General features: G+C 47.1%; 1 protein-coding gene across 1 annotated transcript in view; it reads right to left on the reverse strand.

Moving 5' to 3' along the window:
- The window catches only part of LOC120054916 (protein furry homolog-like), a 50344-nt gene that overhangs the window by 20416 nt on the left and 6348 nt on the right, over nt 1-23580 (reverse strand). Inside the window, exons 11-51 of the mRNA XM_039002652.1 lie at nt 19815-19918; nt 19460-19568; nt 19254-19340; nt 18936-19107; nt 18561-18693; nt 18371-18478; nt 17985-18207; nt 17621-17797; nt 17416-17502; nt 17020-17288; nt 16451-16658; nt 16152-16276; nt 15897-15954; nt 15696-15787; nt 15386-15558; nt 15103-15263; nt 14895-15005; nt 14495-14649; nt 14281-14380; nt 14006-14174; nt 13542-13807; nt 13316-13456; nt 13046-13217; nt 12732-12819; nt 12548-12660; nt 12299-12449; nt 12108-12211; nt 11765-11947; nt 11338-11539; nt 10897-11018; nt 10508-10695; nt 10152-10246; nt 9372-9988; nt 8917-9185; nt 8549-8689; nt 5863-6063; nt 5346-5507; nt 5177-5251; nt 4855-5031; nt 3950-4162; nt 1579-1749 (exon numbers count right to left, since the gene is read on the reverse strand). Coding sequence (XP_038858580.1) covers nt 1579-1749; nt 3950-4162; nt 4855-5031; nt 5177-5251; nt 5346-5507; nt 5863-6063; nt 8549-8689; nt 8917-9185; nt 9372-9988; nt 10152-10246; nt 10508-10695; nt 10897-11018; nt 11338-11539; nt 11765-11947; nt 12108-12211; nt 12299-12449; nt 12548-12660; nt 12732-12819; nt 13046-13217; nt 13316-13456; nt 13542-13807; nt 14006-14174; nt 14281-14380; nt 14495-14649; nt 14895-15005; nt 15103-15263; nt 15386-15558; nt 15696-15787; nt 15897-15954; nt 16152-16276; nt 16451-16658; nt 17020-17288; nt 17416-17502; nt 17621-17797; nt 17985-18207; nt 18371-18478; nt 18561-18693; nt 18936-19107; nt 19254-19340; nt 19460-19568; nt 19815-19918 — 6672 coding nt within the window. The remainder of the gene's footprint in view (nt 1-1578; nt 1750-3949; nt 4163-4854; nt 5032-5176; nt 5252-5345; nt 5508-5862; nt 6064-8548; nt 8690-8916; nt 9186-9371; nt 9989-10151; nt 10247-10507; nt 10696-10896; nt 11019-11337; nt 11540-11764; nt 11948-12107; nt 12212-12298; nt 12450-12547; nt 12661-12731; nt 12820-13045; nt 13218-13315; nt 13457-13541; nt 13808-14005; nt 14175-14280; nt 14381-14494; nt 14650-14894; nt 15006-15102; nt 15264-15385; nt 15559-15695; nt 15788-15896; nt 15955-16151; nt 16277-16450; nt 16659-17019; nt 17289-17415; nt 17503-17620; nt 17798-17984; nt 18208-18370; nt 18479-18560; nt 18694-18935; nt 19108-19253; nt 19341-19459; nt 19569-19814; nt 19919-23580) is intronic.

The following is a 23580-nucleotide window of genomic DNA, read 5'->3' on the forward strand; positions in this document are numbered from 1 at the left end:
GGAGGAGTGCAGGAGTACAGGGGGAGGAGTGCAGGAGTACAGGGGGAGGAGTGGGGAGTACAGGGGGAGGAGTGGGGAGTACAGGGGGAGGAGTGCAGGAGTACAGGGGGAGGAGTGCAGGAGTACAGGGGGAGGAGTGGGGAGTACAGGGGGAGGAGTGGGGAGTACAGGGGGAGGAGTGGGGAGTACAGGGGGAGGAGTGGGGAGTACAGGGGGAGGAGTGGGGAGTACAGGGGGAGGAGTGGGGAGTACAGGGGGAGGAGTGGGGAGTACAGGGGGAGGAGTGGGGAGTACAGGGGGAGGAGTGCAGGAGTACAGGGGGAGGAGTGCAGGAGTACAGGGGGAGGAGTGGGGAGTACAGGGGGAGGAGTAGGGAGTACAGGGGGAGGAGTAGGGAGTACAGGGGGAGGAGTAGGGAGTACAGGGGGAGGAGTGGGGAGTACATGGGGAATCTAGAACATCTAATTGAAATTGTCTTTCCTCTATTTAAGAGTCTAATGCATTAAGGAGAGTGTGGCAGGCTGCCAGTGCGTCCCGGTGGCTATATTACGGAACACTGTTAGGAGTGGGTGGACGTCTGGGCCGTCGTGGAGGGATGAGTAATAGTATTAATGGTTTTATCCGGGGCTCATTACACTAAGACCTGGGCCTGTGATGGGGAGATGTCCTTGGGCTGATATTGAGATGATAGGTGTAAGAAGGGACAGGAATGAGCTCATACGGAAGCTTCATTCACATTACTGGGGAAAAGACAGGGTGTTATTTCTCACAGAACGGCCCCCATTGAACATTCCCCGTCTCAGTTTCGTTCAGACAATCACCAGGAGTAGGTCCTGTGTCACTGTGTATGAGACAATCAATTCAAAATCGGGTCTCCGGGGACAAACATGAGCAGCATAAACTATCAATACAAAACCTAGACAGAACTATACATTGTGTGAGACTTGTTGAGCAAGAGTGCATCCTCACCATGGTTACACAGGTTAGTAGTGGTAGATAATGGATAATAATGGAAGCTGTTAGTGACTGCATGTTAGTATGGTTTACCCGGTTAACTGTGCTCACTGGTTTAATCTAATGCATGTCTCTGTGTTGCTTCACAATGCTCTCTAATGGAGCGGACTTAACTAGCTCATACTCACACATGGGTCTGCCACGCAGAGTAGGACGCTGGTGCCCAGTGCTCAGTAATTTAACAGTGAGTTCAGTTGAGTGTTCAGGTTCCAAATTGAGAGGTGACGTTTCGCCTGGCCTGAGGTGAGCATTGACAATCTCTCCCCCAATCACACATTTAAGCCCCACAAACCAGCCAATCAGAGGAGCAAAAGCTAGCCCACCACAGCGCCCACACACCCAGAGCAGCACGACAAGTGGAGAGAAAGAGATGGAGGGAGATGTGAACAGAGAGAGTGCCCCCTACTGCACACCAGGTACAGCTCTCTCCCTACAGGAGACAGAGAGAGGAGGCTGCCGCCAACTCTGTGTGAAACATGAGCGAGACAGAGCGCTGCAGAGGTAAAACGAGGTTTAAAGAGGAGAATAAGGAGCCAGAAAGAGCCGGAGCACCACAAAACACACCTCAGGCAGCTGGATGGAGTCAGAGCAGTCCATCTCCAGTGCAGGGCTGTTCAGGTGGGGCAGCAGGGCCGTGGTCTCCTCTGACAGGGCACTGCTGGACGACTCCTGGGACTGCTGCAGAGAGTCCACATGATTGGATGTGGCATCGTCCATAGCAGAGTCACAGTTCATCTGAAGTGAGGGGAGGGAGAGAGAATAAAAAACATGGTTCAACTTCTCCATTTAGAACTACAGTATCTGTCAAGAGTGGACCAAACTGTCAAGGCAAAGGGTGGCTACTTTGAAGAATCTCAAATATATTTTGATTTGTTTAACACTTTTTTGGTTAATACATGATTCCATATGTGTTATTTCATAGTTTTGATGTCTTCACTATTATTCTACAATGTAAAAATAAATAAAAACCCTGGAATGAGTAGGTGTGTCCAAACTTTTGACCGATACGTAGATAGTGAATACAAAATGAAACCCCCTAATCAAATATCTCCATGTTATCTGGTCCTCTGCATCTCCAGGATATCTGCTAGTGTGCTGCTTAGTTTTGTTTAGAATAAGACGTTCTAAAAACATGCTATATTCCAGACATTACAATATCTCTTTGTTATTTGATCATTCTGCCTGCAAATTACATGCTGCATGCTCATAGTAGCATTGTTTAAAAGTTAATACAGATATGTCTCTGTATTAACATGTTCAAGTCTTTGGGTCACTAGAGGCATTCTCACTCGCACAGAGCACAATCAAGAGCAGAGGAGAGCATAGACAGCTCTAGAATAACAGCTTGGGAAGATTGGCTGACTAGCCATTTAGTGCAAAGCAAAGAGGAGTTTGAGAAAGGCAGCCAGAGGTTTGGGTTATTGGGATCATGCTCACAAAGGAACATGCTGTTAATTTGATGCCAGTTGTAACTTGACTAAATCCGTTTCACTGACATGTCACGCTATGGACTCCTTTCAGTTTCATCTTTATGTAGCTAATCTCCCAGTTATAGTGTATGTGAATGAGTTGTCTGACCTAAACATATCAGTTATAGTGTATGTGAATGAGTTGTCTGACCTAAACATATCAGTTATAGTGTATGTGAATGAGTTGTCCGACCTAAACATATCAGTTATAGTGTATGTGAATGAGTTGTCTGACCTAAACATATCAGTTATAGTGTATGTGAATGAGTTGTCTGACCTAAACATATCAGTTATAGTGTATGTGAATGAGTTGTCTGACCTAAACATATCAGTTATAGTGTATGTGAATGAGTTGTCTGACCTAAACATATCAGTTATAGTGTATGTGAATGAGTTGTCCGACCTAAACATATCAGTTATAGTGTATGTGAATGAGTTGTCTGACCTAAACATATCAGTTATAGTGTATGTGAATGAGTTGTCTGACCTAAACATATCAGTTATAGTGTATGTGAATGAGTTGTCTGACCTAAACATATCAGTTATAGTGTATGTGAATGAGTTGTCTGACCTAAACATATCAGTTATAGTGTATGTGAATGAGTTGTCTGACCTAAACATATCAGTTATAGTGTATGTGAATGAGTTGTCTGACCTAAACATATCAGTTATAGTGTATGTGAATGAGTTGTCTGACCTAAACATATCAGTTATAGTGTATGTGAATGAGTTGTCCGACCTAAACATATCAGTTATAGTGTATGTGAATGAGTTGTCTGACCTAAACATATCAGTTATAGTGTATGTGAATGAGTTGTCTGACCTAAACATATCAGTTATAGTGTATGTGAATAAGTTGTCTGACCTAAACATATCAGTTATAGTGTATGTGAATGAGTTGTCTGACCTAAACATATCAGTTATAGTGTATGTGAATGAGTTGTCCGACCTAAACATATCAGTTATAGCGTATGTGAATGAGTTGTCCGACCTAAACATATCAGTTATAGTGTATGTGAATGAGTTGTCCGACCTAAACATATCATTTATAGTGTATGTGAATGAGTTGTCCGACCTAAACATATCATTTATAGTGTATGTGAATGAGTTGTCTGACCTAAACACATCAGAAACCTGAACTGGACTGATTTTCAGTAGTAAAGTTTGGGTCTGTACTTTACTTACCTAAAAAACAATCTTATGGGGGAAGGGGTACTGGTATGTGGGTAAGGAATAAAATTAGGGTAGCAGGTCTAGGATTGGGGGTGAAGGGGGGCAGGGAGTGAAATAGTGACCGTTAACAGCGGAAGCAAGTGTCTAGCCCCTGCCCATACCGGGCACAGTAGTAGCTCTGCAGTAGCGCTGCTCAGTGAGCGGGCGGACACACACGCACAATGCCAGTGGGCTGTGTGAGGAGCATGGGGCGGGCGGGGGACAGGGCCACCCTTGTGTTGGGTGAGACTTACTAGGCCAGAGCGGTTGAGAATCTGGCTAGCGCTCAGTACCTCCTCCTCAGACGACTCGTCCGTGTCCTCCTGGTTGGTGAGGTTGAGGCTGGGCGTGCTCCCGGTGTACTGGCACTCCTGCAGGGACGGCGTGTCCCCGTCTCCCTCCCCCTTGTCCATGCTGTCCAGGGAGCGCCGACGCACACCCCAGTTGAAGTTGTCCATGCTCTCCCCCTGTAGGACACCCAAGGAAACAGCAGTCAGATACCAGTAGAACTAACTGAAGTTTGAGATAGCTGAGAAAATGTGGATGAATCACAACAGCACAAGACCAAACACAAGGAAACAACCATGTATGCCACTAACACATGACATCTGCAGTAATGGGAAGTGGAGGAGATGACACCTATTCTTTCAGGCTTCTTGACCTAATCACTTCACGCGCACACTATACTGATCATGAACCCCAAAAAGTATTTGTGGCATGCTTCATTGGCTGTCTGTTTCTAGACTGACAAAACAGGTGCTTCTACAGGGTGACAACAATCACATGACTGACAGAGGGACACCAGGGCACTTAGGATGGCAGCTTTAAAAAGCTCTTTCTGGCCCAAACGTACCTGGAACTCCTTGTGGCGGGAAAAGAGGAAAGGTAACAAGTGGGTTAGAAAGACTAGTAGGGACAGTTACAGGACAACATGGAAGAAAAGTCATACCAAGACCAGTACAAACACACAGATGTTAAGACACAAGCTCAGACGTACTTCAGCACACACACTGAATGAAAACATTTGTCACCAATCAACAACATGATCTGAAATGATGGTGTAATAGCAGAGAGACAATTGTAAATGATCCTATACAAGACATTAAAAAGTGTGTGTATACAGATGGCTGCTCCTACTGTAGAGTGAATCACCCCTCACCTCAGCATCCTCCAGCTCCACGTCCAGGAAATCAAAGTCCTTGAAGACTCCAAACTGCTGCTCACTTCCTGCATCTTCTCCCTGCATATCCTCCTCCCTCACCACCTCCTCCACCGTGGGGATCAGACTGGTCTGCTGGTCACCTGAGTCCAGGTCCTCGTTGGACGAGAACACCACCTAAAACACACACAGAGAAAGATATAACAGTTATGATAAATGGGTTCAATAAACACATGGAGGGATGGCTGGGATATATTCTGTTGAAGTAGATCACTAATCACTAGTCATGCTCGCTCACAGTTTGACATGCCAAGTGTCTTACAGAAGGATTCTTGGGAATGCCAGACTCGGGACCACACAGAGAAAGAACGTTCATGAGCTTCTCTCTGGTTCTCCTCTGAAATAAGACGACACAATTAAATATTAACAAACAAATAAAGACATTTAAACATATCAAACCTCATTGTAACATATCCATTGGCTGTAAGTACCTGAGAGAGTTGAGGCCTCTTCCAGCTGACAGGCACCAGGCCATTGGAGTTGGATCCAGAAGAGGTGGAGGATGTGCTCCGGGTCACAGCAATGACCTGCGGCTTCCCATTCCGCCCTGCAGCTGTGCGCTGGTCCCCGTACTTATGCCCTATGATGGGCGTCTGGGGGTTAAAGGTTACACCAGTTAATCTAGATTGTACAGATGTGATAATTTTGTTTAAAAAGGTAGGGCTAAAGGTAAAAGGTGACTGAAAGAAAAATGGAAAGAGTGAAAAATAGAAGATAAAAAAAAGAATCGGCGAAGGATGAAAAGATGACAAGAGGACAGAAGTCGGGACAGAGGTTTTAAAAATTGTATTCAACATGTATTTTACCATGTTAGTTTTGTTGAAATAAAAACATTTTACAAGGGAGACCTGGCCAAACTAGCAGCACATAAAGTTTCATACAAAGACATGTTACAACATAAAACAAAGCACTAGAGTTTATAAACACATTGAGCAGGCAAGACTTCACCTCTGAGATGTCAAAGTGGAAGTCCAGCGTCTTGCCGGGCAGCTCTTTAGATAAGTTGCTGAAGATGCGAGTGAAGGCGATCTCTGGGGATCCTGAGGACTCGGAGCTGTAGGAGCGCTGCACCTCGTCTGGCACCACCAGGCTGGCCGACCGAGACACCACCAGCTTCAGGATGTTCTGGGCCTCTTTCCAGTACGGGCTCTGGGGAACACACAGGATCCAAACACAGAGGTGTCGTTGGTTCAATTGTCAATAAGACAGGATTTCATGCTTTTAGAAAGGGGTAAAAGCACACCTCCGTTCTAGGGAAGGTTAAATCAAATTTTATTGGTCACATAGACATATTTAGCAGATGTTATTGCGGGTGTAGTGAAATGCTTGTGTGTTACGGATACAGGTATCCTGTGTGTGTATTTCTTTTCTCTCCTTCTCCCCTCACAGGTGGAAATAATCATTCCCCAATCAGTCACCAATCAGTCACTAATCAGAAGACACCTGCTCCTGTTTCCATTACCCTATCACAACCCCTTTCCCTTGGTTTAAAAACCCTGTCAGTTGTTTTCTCATGAGCTCAATCTCTGTCATGCAATCTCTCTGTAGATCTCTCGTTTGGTTTAGCAACTACATGTCACTTTGTCCATTATGCTGTGAGTATTGGTTTGTTATGGTGTTTGACTGTTTGTTTGATGGTTGGAAAGGGGGTACCTAGACAAATCACCCATGAGCATACACTACCCATAGGAATACTTTGTCTAAGAACACTAGTTAGAACTGGGCGGACCACACACTGTATTTTTGGTTAGTTAGCTAGCTGTTGTTGAAGCAGGTAGACTAGCTTAGGGGTGTTTTTGAATACTTATTATTTCTTTCCTTTGGTCCAGCTCAGCCCCTTTTCCCGCTCACCCTTTACCGAGTGTTTGACGGTAGATTTGAAGTTGTCTGTGGTTATTTGTTCTCGCTGTTACTTTTTCACTATTATAATTTGCATGAGTTATGTTGCCATCCCCCCTAGACTGTAGAGCCAAAGGGATTCGTAACATTGTGTTTATAGCTCTAACAGTGCAGTAATATCTAACAATACATACACATGTAAAAGAATGGAATTAAGAAATATATAAATATTAGATAATGCCACTCCGACATTGCTCTGACTAAAATACAGTATATACATAAGAGATGAGTAAAGCATTATGTAAACATTAAAGTGGCCAGTGATTCCAAGTCTACGTATATAGGGCAGCAGCCTCTAGGGTGCAGGGTTATGTAACCGAGTGGAAGCCAGCTAGTGATGGCTATTTTAACAGTCTGATGGCCTTGAGTTGGGAAGCTGTTTTTCAATTTCTCGGTCCCAGCTTTGATGCACCTGTACTGACCACGCCTTCTGGATGATAGCGGGGTAAACAGGTCGTGGCTCGGGTGGTTGATGTCCTTTTTTGGCCTTCCTGTGACATCGGGGGCTGTAGGTGTCCTGGAGGGCAGGTAGTTTACCCCTGGGCAGACCCCACCACCCTCTGGAGAGCCCTGCGGTTTTGGGCAGTGCAGTTGCCATACCAGGCGGTGATACAGCCCAACAGGATGCTCTCAATTGTGCATCTATAAAAGTTTGAGGGTTTTAGGCGACAAGCCAAATTCCGCGCTGTTGCGCCTTCTTCACCACACTGTCTGTGTGGATGGACCATTTCAGATCATCAGTGATGTGTACGCCGAGGAACTTGAAACTTTCCACTGCGGTCCCGTCGATGTGGATAGGGGCGTGCTCCGTGCTCCTTGTTTCCTGAAGTCCACGATCAGCTCCTTGTTGATGTTGAGTGAGAGGTTATTTCCTGGCACCACTCTCCCAGGGACCTCACCATCTCCCTGTAGGCTGTCTCGTCATTGTTGGTGATCTGGCCCACGACTGTTGCATCGTTTGCATACTTGATGATTGAGTGGGAGGCGTGCGTGGCCATGCAGTCATGGGTGAACAGGGCGTACAGGAGGGGGCTGAGCATGCACCCTTGTGGGGGCTCTGTGTTGAGGATCAGCGTGGAGGTGTTTCCTACCTTAAGAAATGTATTGTCTTTCACCTTAAACTATCTGATTCTAAGCCTATCCACAGATGTGAAGGAACACATTGTCTAGTCAGTGACACATGATACTGTATTGGATCCTACTCGGACAAGGCGGCCATCCATTACAAGCAACCTTAAACTGAAAAGTCTTTATTCAAACACACACTAAAGAAATAATCTACTTGTACAAAAGTACCCACTGCGGTGGTAGTTGGTAAGTGGAGAATTTTCCTGAGGCTGGGTGGGGACTGGTAGGAGTGGTAGTTAGGCTGGCTGGGTTTGAGGGTAGGAGTGGTAGTTAGGCTAGCTGCGACTGAAGAGCCCAGTGGTCAGAGCTCGTAAAAGGCTACATAATTAACTGGCTGGCTGGCTGCATCCAAATGGTCTTAGATCCATGACCTGCTTTAATATACTATTCTTCAAGTGCTCTGTAGAGGGAGTCATTCTGGCTTTCTCACACACACACCAAAGGCTCCATCTGCTGAAATGAATGAGCAACGTGACACCCATACTGTGTCAGACAGCTTTATTTCTGTATCAGCCAATTCCCATTCATTATTTTCTCTCTCAATCCTCTTAGAGATGAGAGGCCGTCAGTGCTGAGCTGAATTGTAAAAAGAGAAACCAGGTCTCACCTGGACATATTTGCTGATGATCTTCATGATCTCCAGGTTGAACTGTTTAATGGGCGCAGCAGACAGGTCAATGTGACTCAGCAGGCTATAGATGATCTGTAGCAGGGACTGCTGCATGCTGGGTAGGCCCTTCTCCAGCAACTGAGGGTGAGAGGGGAAGGTTTAGTAATAGGCTCTCAACTGCCATCATGGGTTGGATGTTGGACATCTGCTTATCAGCTGATCAGTAATTAACACTGCTGACCTGTCATAATAACAAAAACAAGCTACTGTAAATTAACCAGAGGCCATGGACTGACTATGCAAATAAGTTGGCAGCTTTGATTCTCCTCATTACTTCTATGAAGGCTGGTGTTGCGAGTGCTTACCTCAGCCAGGTATGTGACCAGATTGAAGGTGATCTCAGCAAAGGCGTCGTGTAGGTAACGACACACCACGTTGATCCAGTTGGTGCAGTCTCTGGAGTAGCTGTGTGTGCTGTACAGGCTCATCATGTGGGCCAGGTTAGACAGGGTGGCTGACTTCTCCTCGGCACACACCTTGGCTATCTTATCAGCCGTCTCCTTGCAGAACGGAGTGGGGCTGTCAAAGTGCTGGATGAGGTGAGGCAGCAGGCACAGGATGTTTAGAGGAAAACCTACAAGGAGATGGCAACAGACGACATCAGGATCTCGATCTCCTGAGCTAACACAGGAAGAGAAACAGGTCTAGACCCATAAGCAAGCCCCAGCAAGTCCTAGGGAGGATTAGCGGCATTTACCAAGCATGAAGCCAGGAACTTGTGCTAGATAAAAAGCAATAAGGTCAATACCTGCTCTCTTACCTGCCACCTGGGAGGGGTCGACCAGTGTGTGGCGGGAGACGCTGATGAGCTTGTTGAGCAGGTGGATGGTGAGCTCCTGGGTGGAGGCTGAGGTGAAGCCCTTGAGGAAGAGCTGCAGTAGACCAGGGAAGCTGTACCATTTCAGCTTGGCCTGCACTGTTTCCAGCCTCTCTCTGCTGTCTGCGTTCTCCAGGGGCAGCTGGCCCAGTAGCTTGTTGAGCAGCCGCAGGGCCAGCAGGTACTCAAACTCATAGTCCGACTCCAGGAGGGAGGCCGCTATCCAGAACACCGTGGCCATCAGGTTGGTGGGGTCCACAGGAGGGATGGCCTCCCCCCCAGGACCCCCTCCTCCACCCTCCTGCAATGATGACAAGCTCTGCGTTCGGGCTAGGTTGCCATGGCTGCCACCCAGCCGATCGGCGATATCTAGGGTGTTGCTGCGGCGACGGTCGCCCTTGCGTTCGCCCATGAGGCTGGCACGGAGGGAGTTGCTGCGGGCGTGGCTGTGGGGGTAGTGACCGTGGTGGAACAGACCCCCACTACTCAGGTTCAGCTGGCCCGTGCTCTTCCTATTGGCTGCAAACTTAGCCCCCAGCAGGTGCTCGTGGGCAGAAGCCCTGCAGGATAAGAAATTACAATCTGAATTATTTCACTAGTACTGGGTTTTAGACAGTCTCAAAGATGTGTGTGTTGAGAAAGTGTGAATGCACGATTGTGTTTACTCAGAGAAAGCGTAGAAGACGAGCATGGATATCAGATATTGAATTGGTCAGTGCTTACTTTGCCAAGGCAGTGAGGAGGTCATAATTCTTTACGGTGTCAGCGAGAGTGTCAATCCCTGACTCCAGAGTCAGCAGCAGCTCGATAACAAAGCCCTGAGACAGAGGAGCTGAGGTCAACCACCCAGACAGATGGACCCCTGATACTGCAGTACCCAGTGGCTGCTGCTTCGTAACAGATCTGCTGATCCACACTGATCCCAGGTCAGAGTGGCTTACCCCTCTGGAGCATAGTGCCTGTTCAAACTGCGACACTCTGATCTGAGATCAGAAGTTAGTGATAACAGTAATAGAGCAGATAGCCCAAAGGACATATTTAAAGGTAGTTGTCGTGATACAGGTGGGGGTGTAGCTCACCTGTGCCTCCTCTCCAGGGTCGCCCACTGTCTCTACAAGACGTGAGAGGACATCAGAGAGCGTGGCGGCTGTGAGGGGTTGTTTGAGAGCCCTGAAGATCTGGAAGGAGCGCCCTGCATAGTGACGAGACGAGCACGACAGAGCAGTCTGCAGCGCTACCTCACTCAGCAACTGCTCCAGCTGGAAACCTGATTAACAAACACAGATATATTTAATATCAAAATTCAGAGATGTTACAGACACATAAGAATAGAGATATTTCATGCTAATCAACAATGGTGAATAGAAATATATTTTTGTGGAGTGCTAACAAATGTGGACAGGACAGTCAGTTGTTGAAAGACCGTACAGTAGAAGGAGATAAAGAACAGCATTAAAAACACACTGACCTGACTGGGACTGTTTGAAGACTGTCACTACATGTCTGAGGAACACACACAGCTGGTCAGCACTCTTTATGTTGGGGTTCTTGGGCGACACGTCCTCATGGTTCCACAGGGGCCCCCGCTTCCTGCAGGACAAGACAGAATCAGGACAGGAAACTAGGGAAGTCAGACCTATCATCATACAACACATCCAACTCTGATATTCTCATCCCAAAATGTAAAAAATAAGTTGTATTGGCACACGCAAACACATGCAATTGAGAAATACCCCATCCTTTCAGACATGGCTGCAAGCGTGAGACCAGATACATGGATTAGACGAAGTTAGTCATGAGGGTACATCACGAGACAAATAACTGATATATACAGCTATGACACAGACTTCCACATACAGTAAAAACAGAATACATCAATTTCTAAGTGCATGCAGGCTCGGATACTCACCTGGAGGTGACAAACTCGATGAGGGCCTTGACCTTCTCATCCTGCTCGGCGATGACGTCCACCTCGTTAATTAGGGTGGGGGTGAGGTGAGGCAGGGGGGTTCCTCCTGTACCCAAGCTGATGCTGGACGACGTGGAGCTGGAGCTCAGGCCTGAGTCGGTCATAGGAGACGGCTGATAGTCTGGCACAACGTCACACATTCCTGCATGAGTAACACACACACAAGCACATGAGAACAGCGATTCATGGCTGGCGAATCACTATAAACTTGAAATAAACTATGAGATTTCACATAGTGATCTGTAAAGACAGGAGAGCAAATGAGGACATGGATCTCTGCTGCCCCCTCCTGATCTTATTGGGCAATACAGAATTAGGCAAAGGGATATTTCTGCTCTTTAGTTAAGCTACTCAGATCGTTACTGACCTGTGAGGTTGAAGTCGTGGGGCGGTGGCTTCACCGTCAGCACCTTGGGGTCGTTGTACTCTCGGTTGCGCAGTAGCACAGAGGCCAGGGATTGAACGCTGCTGTTAGTTCCCTGGACGACCAGCAGGTGAAGCAGTAGGCGTTTGCAGTGCTCGTAGACCTCAGGGTGCTGGTGGTCAAACCCTGGTAGGAAAAACAAAGGACTGATATGAAAAATCTATTCCATAAACATTAACACTGGCAAATGAAGAGTTTGTTTTGCCTGCAAATTAAGTGTCTAAGGACAAGTATACATCACTCAAGTTGTAATCAGCCAGCTGTATAGAGGTGAGAGGTTAGTTACCTATGAAGATGGAGTGCAGCAGGAGGTGAAGGTAGGCGCTCCACTCCACTTTGACCCCATGGTCCACTATGAGGTCAGTCAGTAGGATGACAGCTATGTTACACCTGAGATACACCACACGAGAGTCAGCTGGGTCAGGGAAGAGGTCATACAGACAGGTCAGAGGTCAAGTGGAGGGGGGTAGGGGTTACCTGTGAATGGGTACTCCAGGGGTGTTGGTCTCTGGCAGGTAGTCCACCAGAGGGGACCAGCAGCCCCCTGTCGGAGGAAAGGGGAGGGGCTCGGGACGGTTGTGGTCCATCACCTTCAGACGCCAGTTAGCATACAGCGGCATGGAGTCACCTGGAGAAAACAGGGGATTATCACACCTGTGGCAACATGGATGTGTGTAAGTATAAAGCAGAAAGTAGAGTAGTATGGCTGGGTGGAGGGTCTCTTACCCTTCTCCTCCTCATAGGATCCTCCAGAGCTGCTGCTGTAGCGAGACTCCAGGCGGTGGTGCTGACGGTTCAGGTTGCTGTTCAGACCACTGTAGATGTCCAGATGGGTGGAACTGCAGACAACAGAGAGAGACAGCTGTAGTCTCACAGGTCGGTCGGTCTGTATCTGTGTGTGATCTCATACCTGTCGTCCATGTTGGGCTCTTTGTTCTTGCTGCTGTCATGGTGAGCGTCCGGTCCTGGCACCATGGTGTTACTGCTGGAGGTGGTTCCTGTGGACAGAGATGGGGAAAGGCATCTAGGAACTATGGCAACAAGGTTTAGGAGGAACATGACAATGTTATGACATCATACATACAATCCACAAGTCCATGAGGAAGTAGATGGGGGAATAAGTACCCTAGAAACATCAAGCATCTGTGTTTTGTATCACAGGACAGTAGGCTATAAAATAGAGGAGGTACATGTACAGAAGACAGTGGACAGTGTGATATATACCTGCTGAGGTGACGGAGGGGATCTTGTAGCTGGAGGTGATGCGGTAGTAGGGAGGGTTGTCCATGTGAGTGACAGCAGAGCTCACTGGGTCTGTCAGGTCCAGCTCACACATCAGCTCCTCCAGCAGCTGCATAGTCTTATCCCTGCCCAGGTACACCACCACCCGCTTCACCTGAGGGAACACACACACATTTTTACAAACATTTCAGATGACTGAATAATTGTGAGGTGTGTGAGGGAGAAAGGATAGTGTGTGTAAACTGGACTTACATAAGGCAGGAAGCTGGGCTCACTGTTGACCCCTGACATGCTGATGAGGAAGTGCAGGATGATCTTCAGGTTCTTTGGCCAGCTGTCTGCCAGGGTGGTCCACACGTTTTCTATCTCTGACCACGCAAACTCATCCCCGTACTGCATACACAAGAGCAATACAGTTCAAACTATCATTTATCAGCAGCAGAGTAAATTTTGTGTGTGTGGTAGGTTGCGGTCGTACCTTGGCAGTCATGAACATGAGGTTGTTGAGCACCATGGTGGTGGCGTGCGGGGAGCCCCAGCCCTCCCCTCGGAGCCAACGGCGGCTGTTGACCATCATATCACGCTCGTGGGCGTCCTCCTCATCCTCACAGATGGGGGTCTCCTCATGTCGCCGTGGCGATGGCTTGAAGTCCACCAGCTCCACGTTGTTCATCCAGGGCAGGAGGTAGTGCAGCATCACCTGGCGACCACCAGGGTGTGCTGTCTGGATACGCTGGCTCACCTCTGGGGTAGAAAACAGCACAGTCACCACATCAATAACAGTCAAATCTGTACTAAATGGCAAAGATATGGCTACAGACCAGAATCTCAAATGAAAGACCATTCCCCTTATAGAGGACTACTTGAACCAGGATGGCATTTAAGATTAGCCTAATGAGACAGATGACTATGTGAAAGTGTGTGATGTGTAACAATGCAGACCTGAGAAGATGGGCAGGGTGAGCTCTGGGTATGTCCTGGCCAGCTCCTCAGACAGCTGGTAGTAGGAGACAGAGTAGAGGTGTGGCAGCGGGGAGGGAGGGCTCAGGATCCCATCTGTTCTCTGGATCTCCAGTTTATGAGCGTAACGGAAGAGCTTGGGCTCCAAGATCTGGGGAACAACCACAGAGAAAAATCGCATTAAGTACATACTGGACTAAAACCAGCTGACACAGAGCAGTAAATAAACATGGTGTCCAGGAATGTGTCACACGAACCTGCAGCAGCTGCATGGCCACCTCATAGATATCTCTGGATGAATCAGCCGCCTTGAACAGGATCAGATTCAGCAGCACCACAGTGTCAAACTGGTAATCCCTGTAGACCATACGATAATCAATCACATTAGAAGATTATGGATTACAGCATTTCAGTTAATACACAGAAAAACAAACACGCACTATAAAATCGGATAAATTAATCTGGACGTGCCTGTTGTGAAAGACATTGGCAATGGCCCTGAAGCAGCCGGCAGCCACGCGCCGTGAGCCAGTGTAACAGCGGTCCACAGCCCAGAACATCAGGTTACTCTGGTCTGGGTTCAGCTCCAACAGCAGCATCACCGCCTCACAGCCCAACTGGTGCACCTGCAGGGGGAGACCAAGACACCATCAGGGACCATCAGCACAAGCCCTCAATATACACTGCACTCAGTGAGGCACCTCAAGAGTCAAGCCATTTCCTTTCTTTCATCCGCACCACTAAATAATTAAACCGTGAAAGTTTAGTCGTACTGTTTTACGATCAAATCAGTGCAGATGAAGGACAGTAGCTGGTAATAAAGGGATAGTTTAAGCGCAGCAGTGAGGCTGCAGTGTATAAGGGCTCTTACCTTCCTGTCCTGAGAGTCCAGGATGTTGTCCAGCCACTTGTAGAGATAACCATCAGAGGAAAGGCCAACGTTATCAGCCACTGGACCACAGCACAACACTGCAGACATGGCCTACAAAGTAAACACACCCACAGTAGACAAACATTTACCACGTCCTGACTCAGAAGTGTGTATAGTGTTTAGAGTGTGTGTGACCAGCTGGTTGTACCTTGAGAGCACAGTACTGGTGTCGGTTGATCTGCATGTTGCGGTCACTGTACCGGTCTAGTGGAGTGAACATGATGCTAAAGGGCCCGGCCCAGTGGCTGAACAACATGAACAGACTGTGTCTTAGAGACTGCTGAGGGAAGATAGTCCTCCTCTGGTGCACTGGTGGGAATACACACCGAGATGTCTAACAAATACTGACAACACACACATATACAGAATTTTACAATTTGTAGTATGTGTGTGTGTGTGTGTGTGTGTGTGTGTGTGTGTGTGTGTGGTACCTGGGACGTTCTGAATGATGTTGGCCACCAGAGCACTGAAATGGCAGCGGATGTCCTTCAGTGTATCTGAGTCTTTGTCATTCTCAGCCTCCAGCAGCTGTCTCGTCAGATCCACATACTCCAACAGCACTGAGTTCAGAGAGTGACTCTCCCCGTCCAGACCTCCACTCGCCCTGCACACACAGGGGGTACACGATAGGGGTCAGTAAATTCAAAGATGGAAGGTCCATGATTCTTTACTAGGATACTATACTCTATAACCATATGTAGTTCTATCTCTATTAGGGCATCTGGCCTGGTTTCCACTGACGTCTGACTGATGACACCAGCATCAGCCAGCAGCTCAAAGATCCGGACCAGCTGGACCCTCAAGATGTCACGACGCCTGCGTCGCTTCATGTTCTGCAACAGAGGAGAAGAGTTACTACTGAGCAGGGCGAGTGTTGTAGGTAGTACAGTGTTTTGATGTTAGATACATGACAGATGCGAGGGGTCAGTGAGCTGCACCCACCTCAGGTCTCCTCTCCAGAGCCTCCTTAATGATGGGGTTCAGTTCCTCTATCAACTCTCTGAAAGACAATAGAAGGTAAACTACTGGACAAACACTCATACATGCCCACACACACTTACTTACCCATTACATACTGTACCTACTAACCAAATAACCCTAAACTAGGCAATATCAACATTTGCAAATTCAACCAGGCAACTCAAAACAACAAAAAACATGACTACCAGCCACATACACACAGGGTGGCTCCCTCACCTGAAGGCCACGGGGTTGGTCCTGCCAAGCCCCAGGACAAGAGACTCTGTGATGTCCATGCTCTCAGAGCGCATCATCGGGACAACGTGTTTGAACAGGGACGAGGGGGACGGAGTGCCAATAATCTGGATACACACAAAGGTCACAAATCGATATGACAACTCAAATCATTTTTAAATCTATAACTAAAGGAAATAAACATGGCATAGGATTATCATTGACAGCACCCATGTAAAACCTTGCAAAACGTATACATTCTTGGGGGGATAGTTGGTCACTGCGGGGTCATGCCCTCTGACCTTTGAGTCGTAGCTGTAGCCGCTGTCTGGCGTGGACGCCAGCGTCTCAGGCGGGGAGCAGCGGATGGAACCAGAGGTGGAGGAAGAGGAGGAGTTAGGGGAGGAGGTGGCGGAGCTACAACAGAGGATCAGGTAGTTCCTCCACAGGCCCACGTACGAGTCACCACTGCTGCTCAGGCTGTTCAGCTTCTTAGCATTTATAGGGCTGCTGCAGGGGCACAGGTCAGACAATAACAGGCAGGTGGTATTAGAAAGTTATTGAAATAATATCCTTGTGTGCCATATACACACATTATAAAAGACCGGCAGCAACTGTCGTCTTCACGTGGCTCATATCCATAAACAGCTGAGAGCTAGATCTATTAGGATGATGTTACCCACAATCACACGCCGAGTCTCCAGTGATGGTGTTCACCGTACGATCACCATAGACCAAACGGTGACATCATCCAGCACTCTAATGAGCAGACTGCAACCACATCCATTCTAAGTGCCTTTTAACAACCTCAAATGTAACGCGCACACACACAAACAAAACCACATTAACAGAGAAAGGCCTAGAGACATACTTGATATCCACTTGTGGAGAGAGCAGCTGCAGGCGTGTGTAGGCGAACATCCCGGCGTAGTTGAGTGCGGTGGGGCAGTGCTTGGGCAGGTGCTCCTGGCGCAGGTAGCTGGACAGACTGATGACCCAGGGGTCCTGGCCCTGCGTCACGTGGGCAAACACCCAGATGTGCGACGGGCTGACCACGTCAAATTGGTGGCTGATGGGAGACGAGCTCCATTCTGCCAGCGTCTGCAGGTCGATACCACTAGGGCAGTATAGCAGGTTGGTCTGCAGGGGAGAGGGGAGGGTCAGGGTGTGTGTGTGTGTGTGTGTGTGTGTGTGTGTGTGTGTGTGTGTGTGTGTGTGTGTGTGTGTGTGTGTGTGTTGTATTAAACAACAGCTTTGCCATTCTTACCTGATCAGCTCCTGTGAGATGGATGAAGCTCTCCAGCACAGAGGCACTTAGTCTGTCCATCACATCTATGGCCAACTCCTCATCTCCCTGAGAGCGACAGACAGAAACCATGAATGTGAGTCTCTTGCACCTTACTTGAGAAACACTGCATCTCATTATTTTTTGTCACTTTTAGATCCCCGTCTATCAGTGAGTTGGTAGTTACCTTGGCGATGCCCAGAGCGGTGTGCAGGGCTCGGACCTCTTTGAGGACATTAACAGCCAGCCTCCGGGTGGCAGGGCGGCAGCTGCACAGCACCACCAGTGCCAGGCCCTCCAACACGTGCAGCACCCCCCACGGAGGAGAGCGTTCCAGGGGCAGAGACGGCCCGCTGCCAGGGCCCTGCTGGAGCACACACACAGCGTTACTTTCTTACACAAACCCAAGTCAAAATACACAATAAACCTACTACTACAGTACAGAGCAAGGAGTTCCAGACCCTTTCCTTGTACAGAGTTAAAAACACACAGAGCAGACCAAAATATAGCAGGACAAAAAGAGATGCCATAGCTATCCACTCTCCACCCACCTTGTTGCTGGTCTGGACTGCCTGCCTCCACTGGCTGATGAGCTGCAGCAGCATCTTGATGGCGTTGTCCAGCAGCGTGGGGTGAATGTCAGTGACCTCACGCACAATGAAGTAGACAAAGCCAGAGAGCACGTCCTCCCTCCACTCTGGGAAATCCAGCATCAGGGCCTGCAGGGTGGTGAAGGCCAGGCCGCGCAGTTCCTCATCCATGTGGATGGTCAGCCTGAGGAGGAGAGGACACAGGGGTCAAACAATCACAAACAGAGCTTTTTAAATACACAGCTTTTGAAGTCCTTCCTAGTGATGCTGAAAATAAAAGCCCCATTGCTTTGTTCATCAATTAATCCCAGACAGAGGTGGTGCATGTGAAGGAGTGGGGTCCTTACTTGGCCAGCAGCTCAATCAGGTCCTGTCTGCTCATGCCATCTGGGATCAGTCTGGGGATGGCCGCCACACACGTACGGAACAGATCAATCTTCGGCTTCCTTTCCCCCCTGCAAGACAACACAGTTAACAAACGTGTAAAGAACACTCATGTTATGGGTCACATATGTTTTAAGTCAGAGAGGCACTTACGTGATCATATCCTCAGGTTCCTTATTGGACATCTGAACGTTGGTCATGCTCATGGAGCGCCCCACCTCCTTGTCCAGGTGACGCAGCATGTTGTCCAGGGCCTTCCTCACTGATGGGTAGTACAGTGACATGCCTACACACACACACATATATATATATATATAAATATATTACTCTCACACTACACATTTGACCCTAAAATGACCCACTGCCATAAGCGTATTTATTTGAGAAATGAATTTGACAGGGAGAGCACACAATCAACATTTCAGTTTCAACATCAATGTAAAATTGCTGGAGTTAGCAACAAAGCTAGTCATATCGGAGTGATATGGCCCGTTGTGAGGGGAAAGGAGCTCAGAGGTGGTGACCTACCGATGACCTTGGCCTCCTCGTCAGTGAGGGTGGTGGCGAGGAAGATCTTCTTGATCCGCAGGGTGTTTCCTGAGGGCATGATGGCCCCTGTGGTGGGCATGGGCGGCTCCCCGTCTTTCTGCTGCAGACTGTCAGCTATCACCAGGAAGGCCCTCAGGCCAATATTCATCCTCTAAGAGAGACAGCAAGAGAGCATGTGAGAGGGAGAGAGGAGAGTGAGAGAGAGGGATAGAGGCAGGAAGGGACGTTCAGAGAATGAAGAGTGCAATCACAGTGAGAGTATGATTTGATCATTAATGTCTCTCGGCTATCTCTTACTTCTGGATTGATGGTGAATGTCTTGTGAGATTTGCCCACACACAGGAGGTCATAAATGATCTCCTTCATAGCAAAATCCAGCCTTTCCTGTGAAATCAGCCACAACAAATAATAATCACTAATCATAGATAAGACACAAGCCACTACCTGCTGTTTAGAGGAATTATACGGGAATCACTACTCCAGCATGGCCTCATTAGACATACCTGAGCTATAAACTGGATGATCTTGACGAAGATATTGAGGGGCGTGTCGCGGGGCACCACGCTACGGGAGCCTTTGGGGAAAAGCGCTGAAACGATGCTAAGCAGCCGGCTGCAGGAAACAGGAGAAGATTCAAGGGTTAAACTGGGATGTTCACCGAGGAGACTGTCGACTAGACCAGTTCTGAGTGTAGATGGGATTCTAGTTCTGGTTCTGCTAAAGGAGTGATGTGGGCACTTGCTTTGTTCTATATTGCGATTTAGGTGCTGTCTGGATGACTTTCATTTCACAGTGTCAGTTCATGCTGAGATGGTGTGGAGTGGGCCCACAGCCTGTTCTGTCCGGGCTGGTACTGACCTCTGTGTGACGGTGTTGCTCTCACACTTGATCCTGATGATGTAGACCCACAGCAGTCTGTAGAGTGACTCCAGTGCCACACGGGACATTTTGGGATCTTTGTTCTAAAGGGCCAGAGACAGAACACTTTCTTCACCCACCTGTCTTCTCACTGTGACAGATTCAAGTCTGCAATTTATACGGCCCGTTTCATTTATAGAGATGTTTGAGATGCCCCAGTGATGATAAATGACTCACAGCTGTGATTTGATGAGTCTGCCTCAGATCTAAAATAAACTACTGATGTATGAGATTGCTAAAATGACTTAAGCTTCTCAAAAAATACATTTGTTCCAGAGTGACTCTGCCTATGTATAAATGTACAGCATGTTGTGCTAGCTGTAGTTTATGACGCATGTTATGCTAGCTGTAGTTTATGACGCATGTTATGCTAGCTGTAGTTTATGACGCATGTTATGCTAGCTGTAGTTTATGACGCATGTTATGCTAGCTGTAGTTTATGACGCATGTTATGCTAGCTGTAGTTTATGACGCATGTTATGCTAGCTGTAGTTAATGACGCATGTTATGCTAGCTGTAGTTAATGACGCATGTTATGCTAGCTGTAGTTTATGACGCATGTTATGCTAGCTGTAGTTTATGACGCATGTTATGCTAGCTGTAGTTTATGACGCATGTTATGCTAGCTGTAGTTTGACGCATGTTATGCTAGCTGTAGTTTGTGATGCATGTCATGCTACAGTTGAAGATGGAAGTTTACATACACTTACGTTGGAGTCATTAAAACTCGTTTTTCAACCACTCCACAAATTTCTTGTTGACAAACTATAGTTTTGGCAAGTCGGTTAGGACATCTACTTTGTGCATGACACAAGTCATTCTTCCAACAATTGTTTAGACAGATTATTTCACTGTATCACAATTCCAGTGGGTTTCTTTCCAGAAGTTTACATACACTAAGTTGACTGTGCCTTTTAACAGCTTGGAAAATTCCAGAAAATTATGTCATGGATTTAGAAGCTTCTGATAGGCTAATTGACATAATTTGAGTCAATTGGAGGTGTACCTGTGGATGTATTTCAAGGCCTACCTTCAAACTCAGTGCCTCTTTGCTTGACATCATGGTAAAATCAAAAGAATCAGCCAAGACCCTTGAAAAATAATTGTAGAACTCCACAAGTCTGGTTCATCCTTGGGAGCAATTTCTAAACGCCTGAAGGTACCACGTTCATCTGTACAAACAATAGTACGCAAGCATAAACACCATGGGACCGCGCAGCCATCATACCGCTCAGGAAGGAGATGCGTTCTGTCTCCTAGAGATGAACGTACTTTGGTGCGAAAAGTGCAAATCAATCCCAGAACAGCAGCAAAGGACCTTGTGAAGATGCTGGAGGAAACAAGTACAAAAGCATCTATATCCACAGTAAAACGAGTCCTATATCGACATAACCTGAAAGGCCGTTCAGCAAGGAAGAAGCCACTGCTCCAAAACCGCCATAAAAAAGCCAGACTACGGTTTGCAACTGCACATGGGGACAAAGATCATACTTTTTGGAGAAATGTCCTCTGGTCTGACGAAAGAAAAATAGAATTGTTTGGCCATAATGAACATTGTTATGTTTGGAGGAAAAAGGGGGAGGCTTGCAAGCCAAAGAACACCATCCCAACCGTGAAGCATGGGGGTGGCAGCATGTTGTGGGGGTGCTTTGCTGCAGGAGGGACTGGTGCACTTCACAAAATAGATGGCATCATGAGGTAGGAAAATTATGTGGATATATTGAAGCAACATCTCAAGACATCAGTCAGGAAGTTAAAGCTTGGTCACAAATGGGTCTTCCAAATGGACAATGACCCCAAGCATACTTCCAAAGTTGTGGCAAAATGGTTAAGGACAACAAAGTGAAGGTATTGGAGTGGCCATCACAAAGCCCTGACCTCAATCCTATAGAAAATTTGTGAGCAGAACTGAAAAAGCGTGTGCGAGCAAGGAGGCCTACAAACCTGACTCAGTTACACCAGCTCTGTCAGGAGGAATGGGCCAAAATTCACCCAACTTACTGTGGGAAGCTTGTGGAAGGCTACCCGAAACGTTTGACCCAAGTTAAACAATTTAAAGGCAATGCTACCAAATACTAATTGAGTGTATGTAAACTTCTGACCCACTGGGAATGTGATGAAAGAAATAAAAGCTGAAATAAGTCATTCTCTCAAAATGGTGATCCTAACTGACCAAAGACAGGGAATTTTTTCTAGGATTAAATATCAGGAATTGTGAAAAACTGAGTTTAAATGTATTTGGTTAATAAGGTGTATGTAAACTTCCACTTCAACTGTAGGTGTAGTTTGTGATGTATGTTACACAAGCTGTAGTTTGTGATGTATGTTATGCTAGCTGTAGTTCGGGATGTTCCAACCTCCGGGGAATGTTTGTACAGCTGAACATTCCCAAAAATCTGTGACTAAAGGTGCAATTACACAGTGCTGCCCATCAAATCCATGCACACAACATTCGCTCCAATATCAACACAGCTGACAGCCATACAAAGGATTCTTTCAAGGGTACTGCAATAACCTTTCCACCCATCAGTGGGCCATGGAGCTGCGAGGGTGCCACACACAGCAGCATGTCAACACCAATGATAAGAGAATTGGGTGTAACTCAGGACTATTAGAGCACACAAAATGCTGCAGTACTCTATGGGTCTCCAAAAATAAACTACAAAATCCATTTGGAACGAGTTCTCAGATCTACCAGCAACCCATTCCAGGTAACTGGCTTCAAACCCCTCAAGGAGTAAGGTAGGTATCTGAGAATGTGTGTGTGCGCTTGATGCACTAGCTCGATGCTCTAACCACTACTACAACACACACACACACAAAACAGCAAAGCCATAAACCACTAGTAAAGATAAGGCAGCAAAGCACAAGCCAACATTGCATCTCAAAGAAATGTGTGGCTAATAGCCAAGTGTCCAACCACTACTTTCTCTGTAATCTTCACTCAATAAGTTCCACTTTAAGAGGACTATCAGACTCCAGAGCCTCGTTGCCCCTGGCTTAGTAGCTGCATCCCCTCTGTCCTCCAGGACGAGGTCAGATGACCTCTTGGATGGTGTCATGCCACCATACAGACACCAGACAAACTCACCTGCAGTGTCTCAATCTGCTTTCGGATGCTGTTGTTAGACGGCATCTGGAGCGAGTGAAAACGTGAGAAAACGACAGGAGACACTGAGTGTGAGGATGTGGGGAGGTAGACATGCAGGTTAAAAAGAGAACAGAGCGACAAAATATAATAGAAACACAAAAATGACAAGTACGACAAAAAAAACTAACTCACTCCTAACTGACTTCGATCCACTTGAATCAGTCTCATATTAGATGACAAACATTGTAAGATACAAAGTATGAAATGCAAAAGTAACATTGACACATTAAAAAATGTATCTATGTTCTATGAAGACTAATATAGGCCAAATGAAATTGTTTACATTTCAACATGTACCTTTATTTTCTAATATTTCATACTTTTTGAAAGTGAAGAAATGAAAGATGTGCAATAGAAGGCAAGTGAAATTGACATGGAAGGGAGAAAACACACAAAGCAGGCCAAGGTGAAGCGAGTAAAAAGTAAGTAGATAGTGCGAGGACAGGGACAGTGAAAGGAGACCAGGTATGAAAAAAATATGTATGTTACGACTATAACACACACAATCTACTAGGCTCATAAATCTGAGCAGGTCCACCCATCCCATCACTAGTC

This window comes from Salvelinus namaycush, chromosome 10 (genome assembly GCF_016432855.1).
Source record: "Salvelinus namaycush isolate Seneca chromosome 10, SaNama_1.0, whole genome shotgun sequence".
Taxonomy (NCBI): Eukaryota; Metazoa; Chordata; class Actinopteri; order Salmoniformes; family Salmonidae; genus Salvelinus; species Salvelinus namaycush.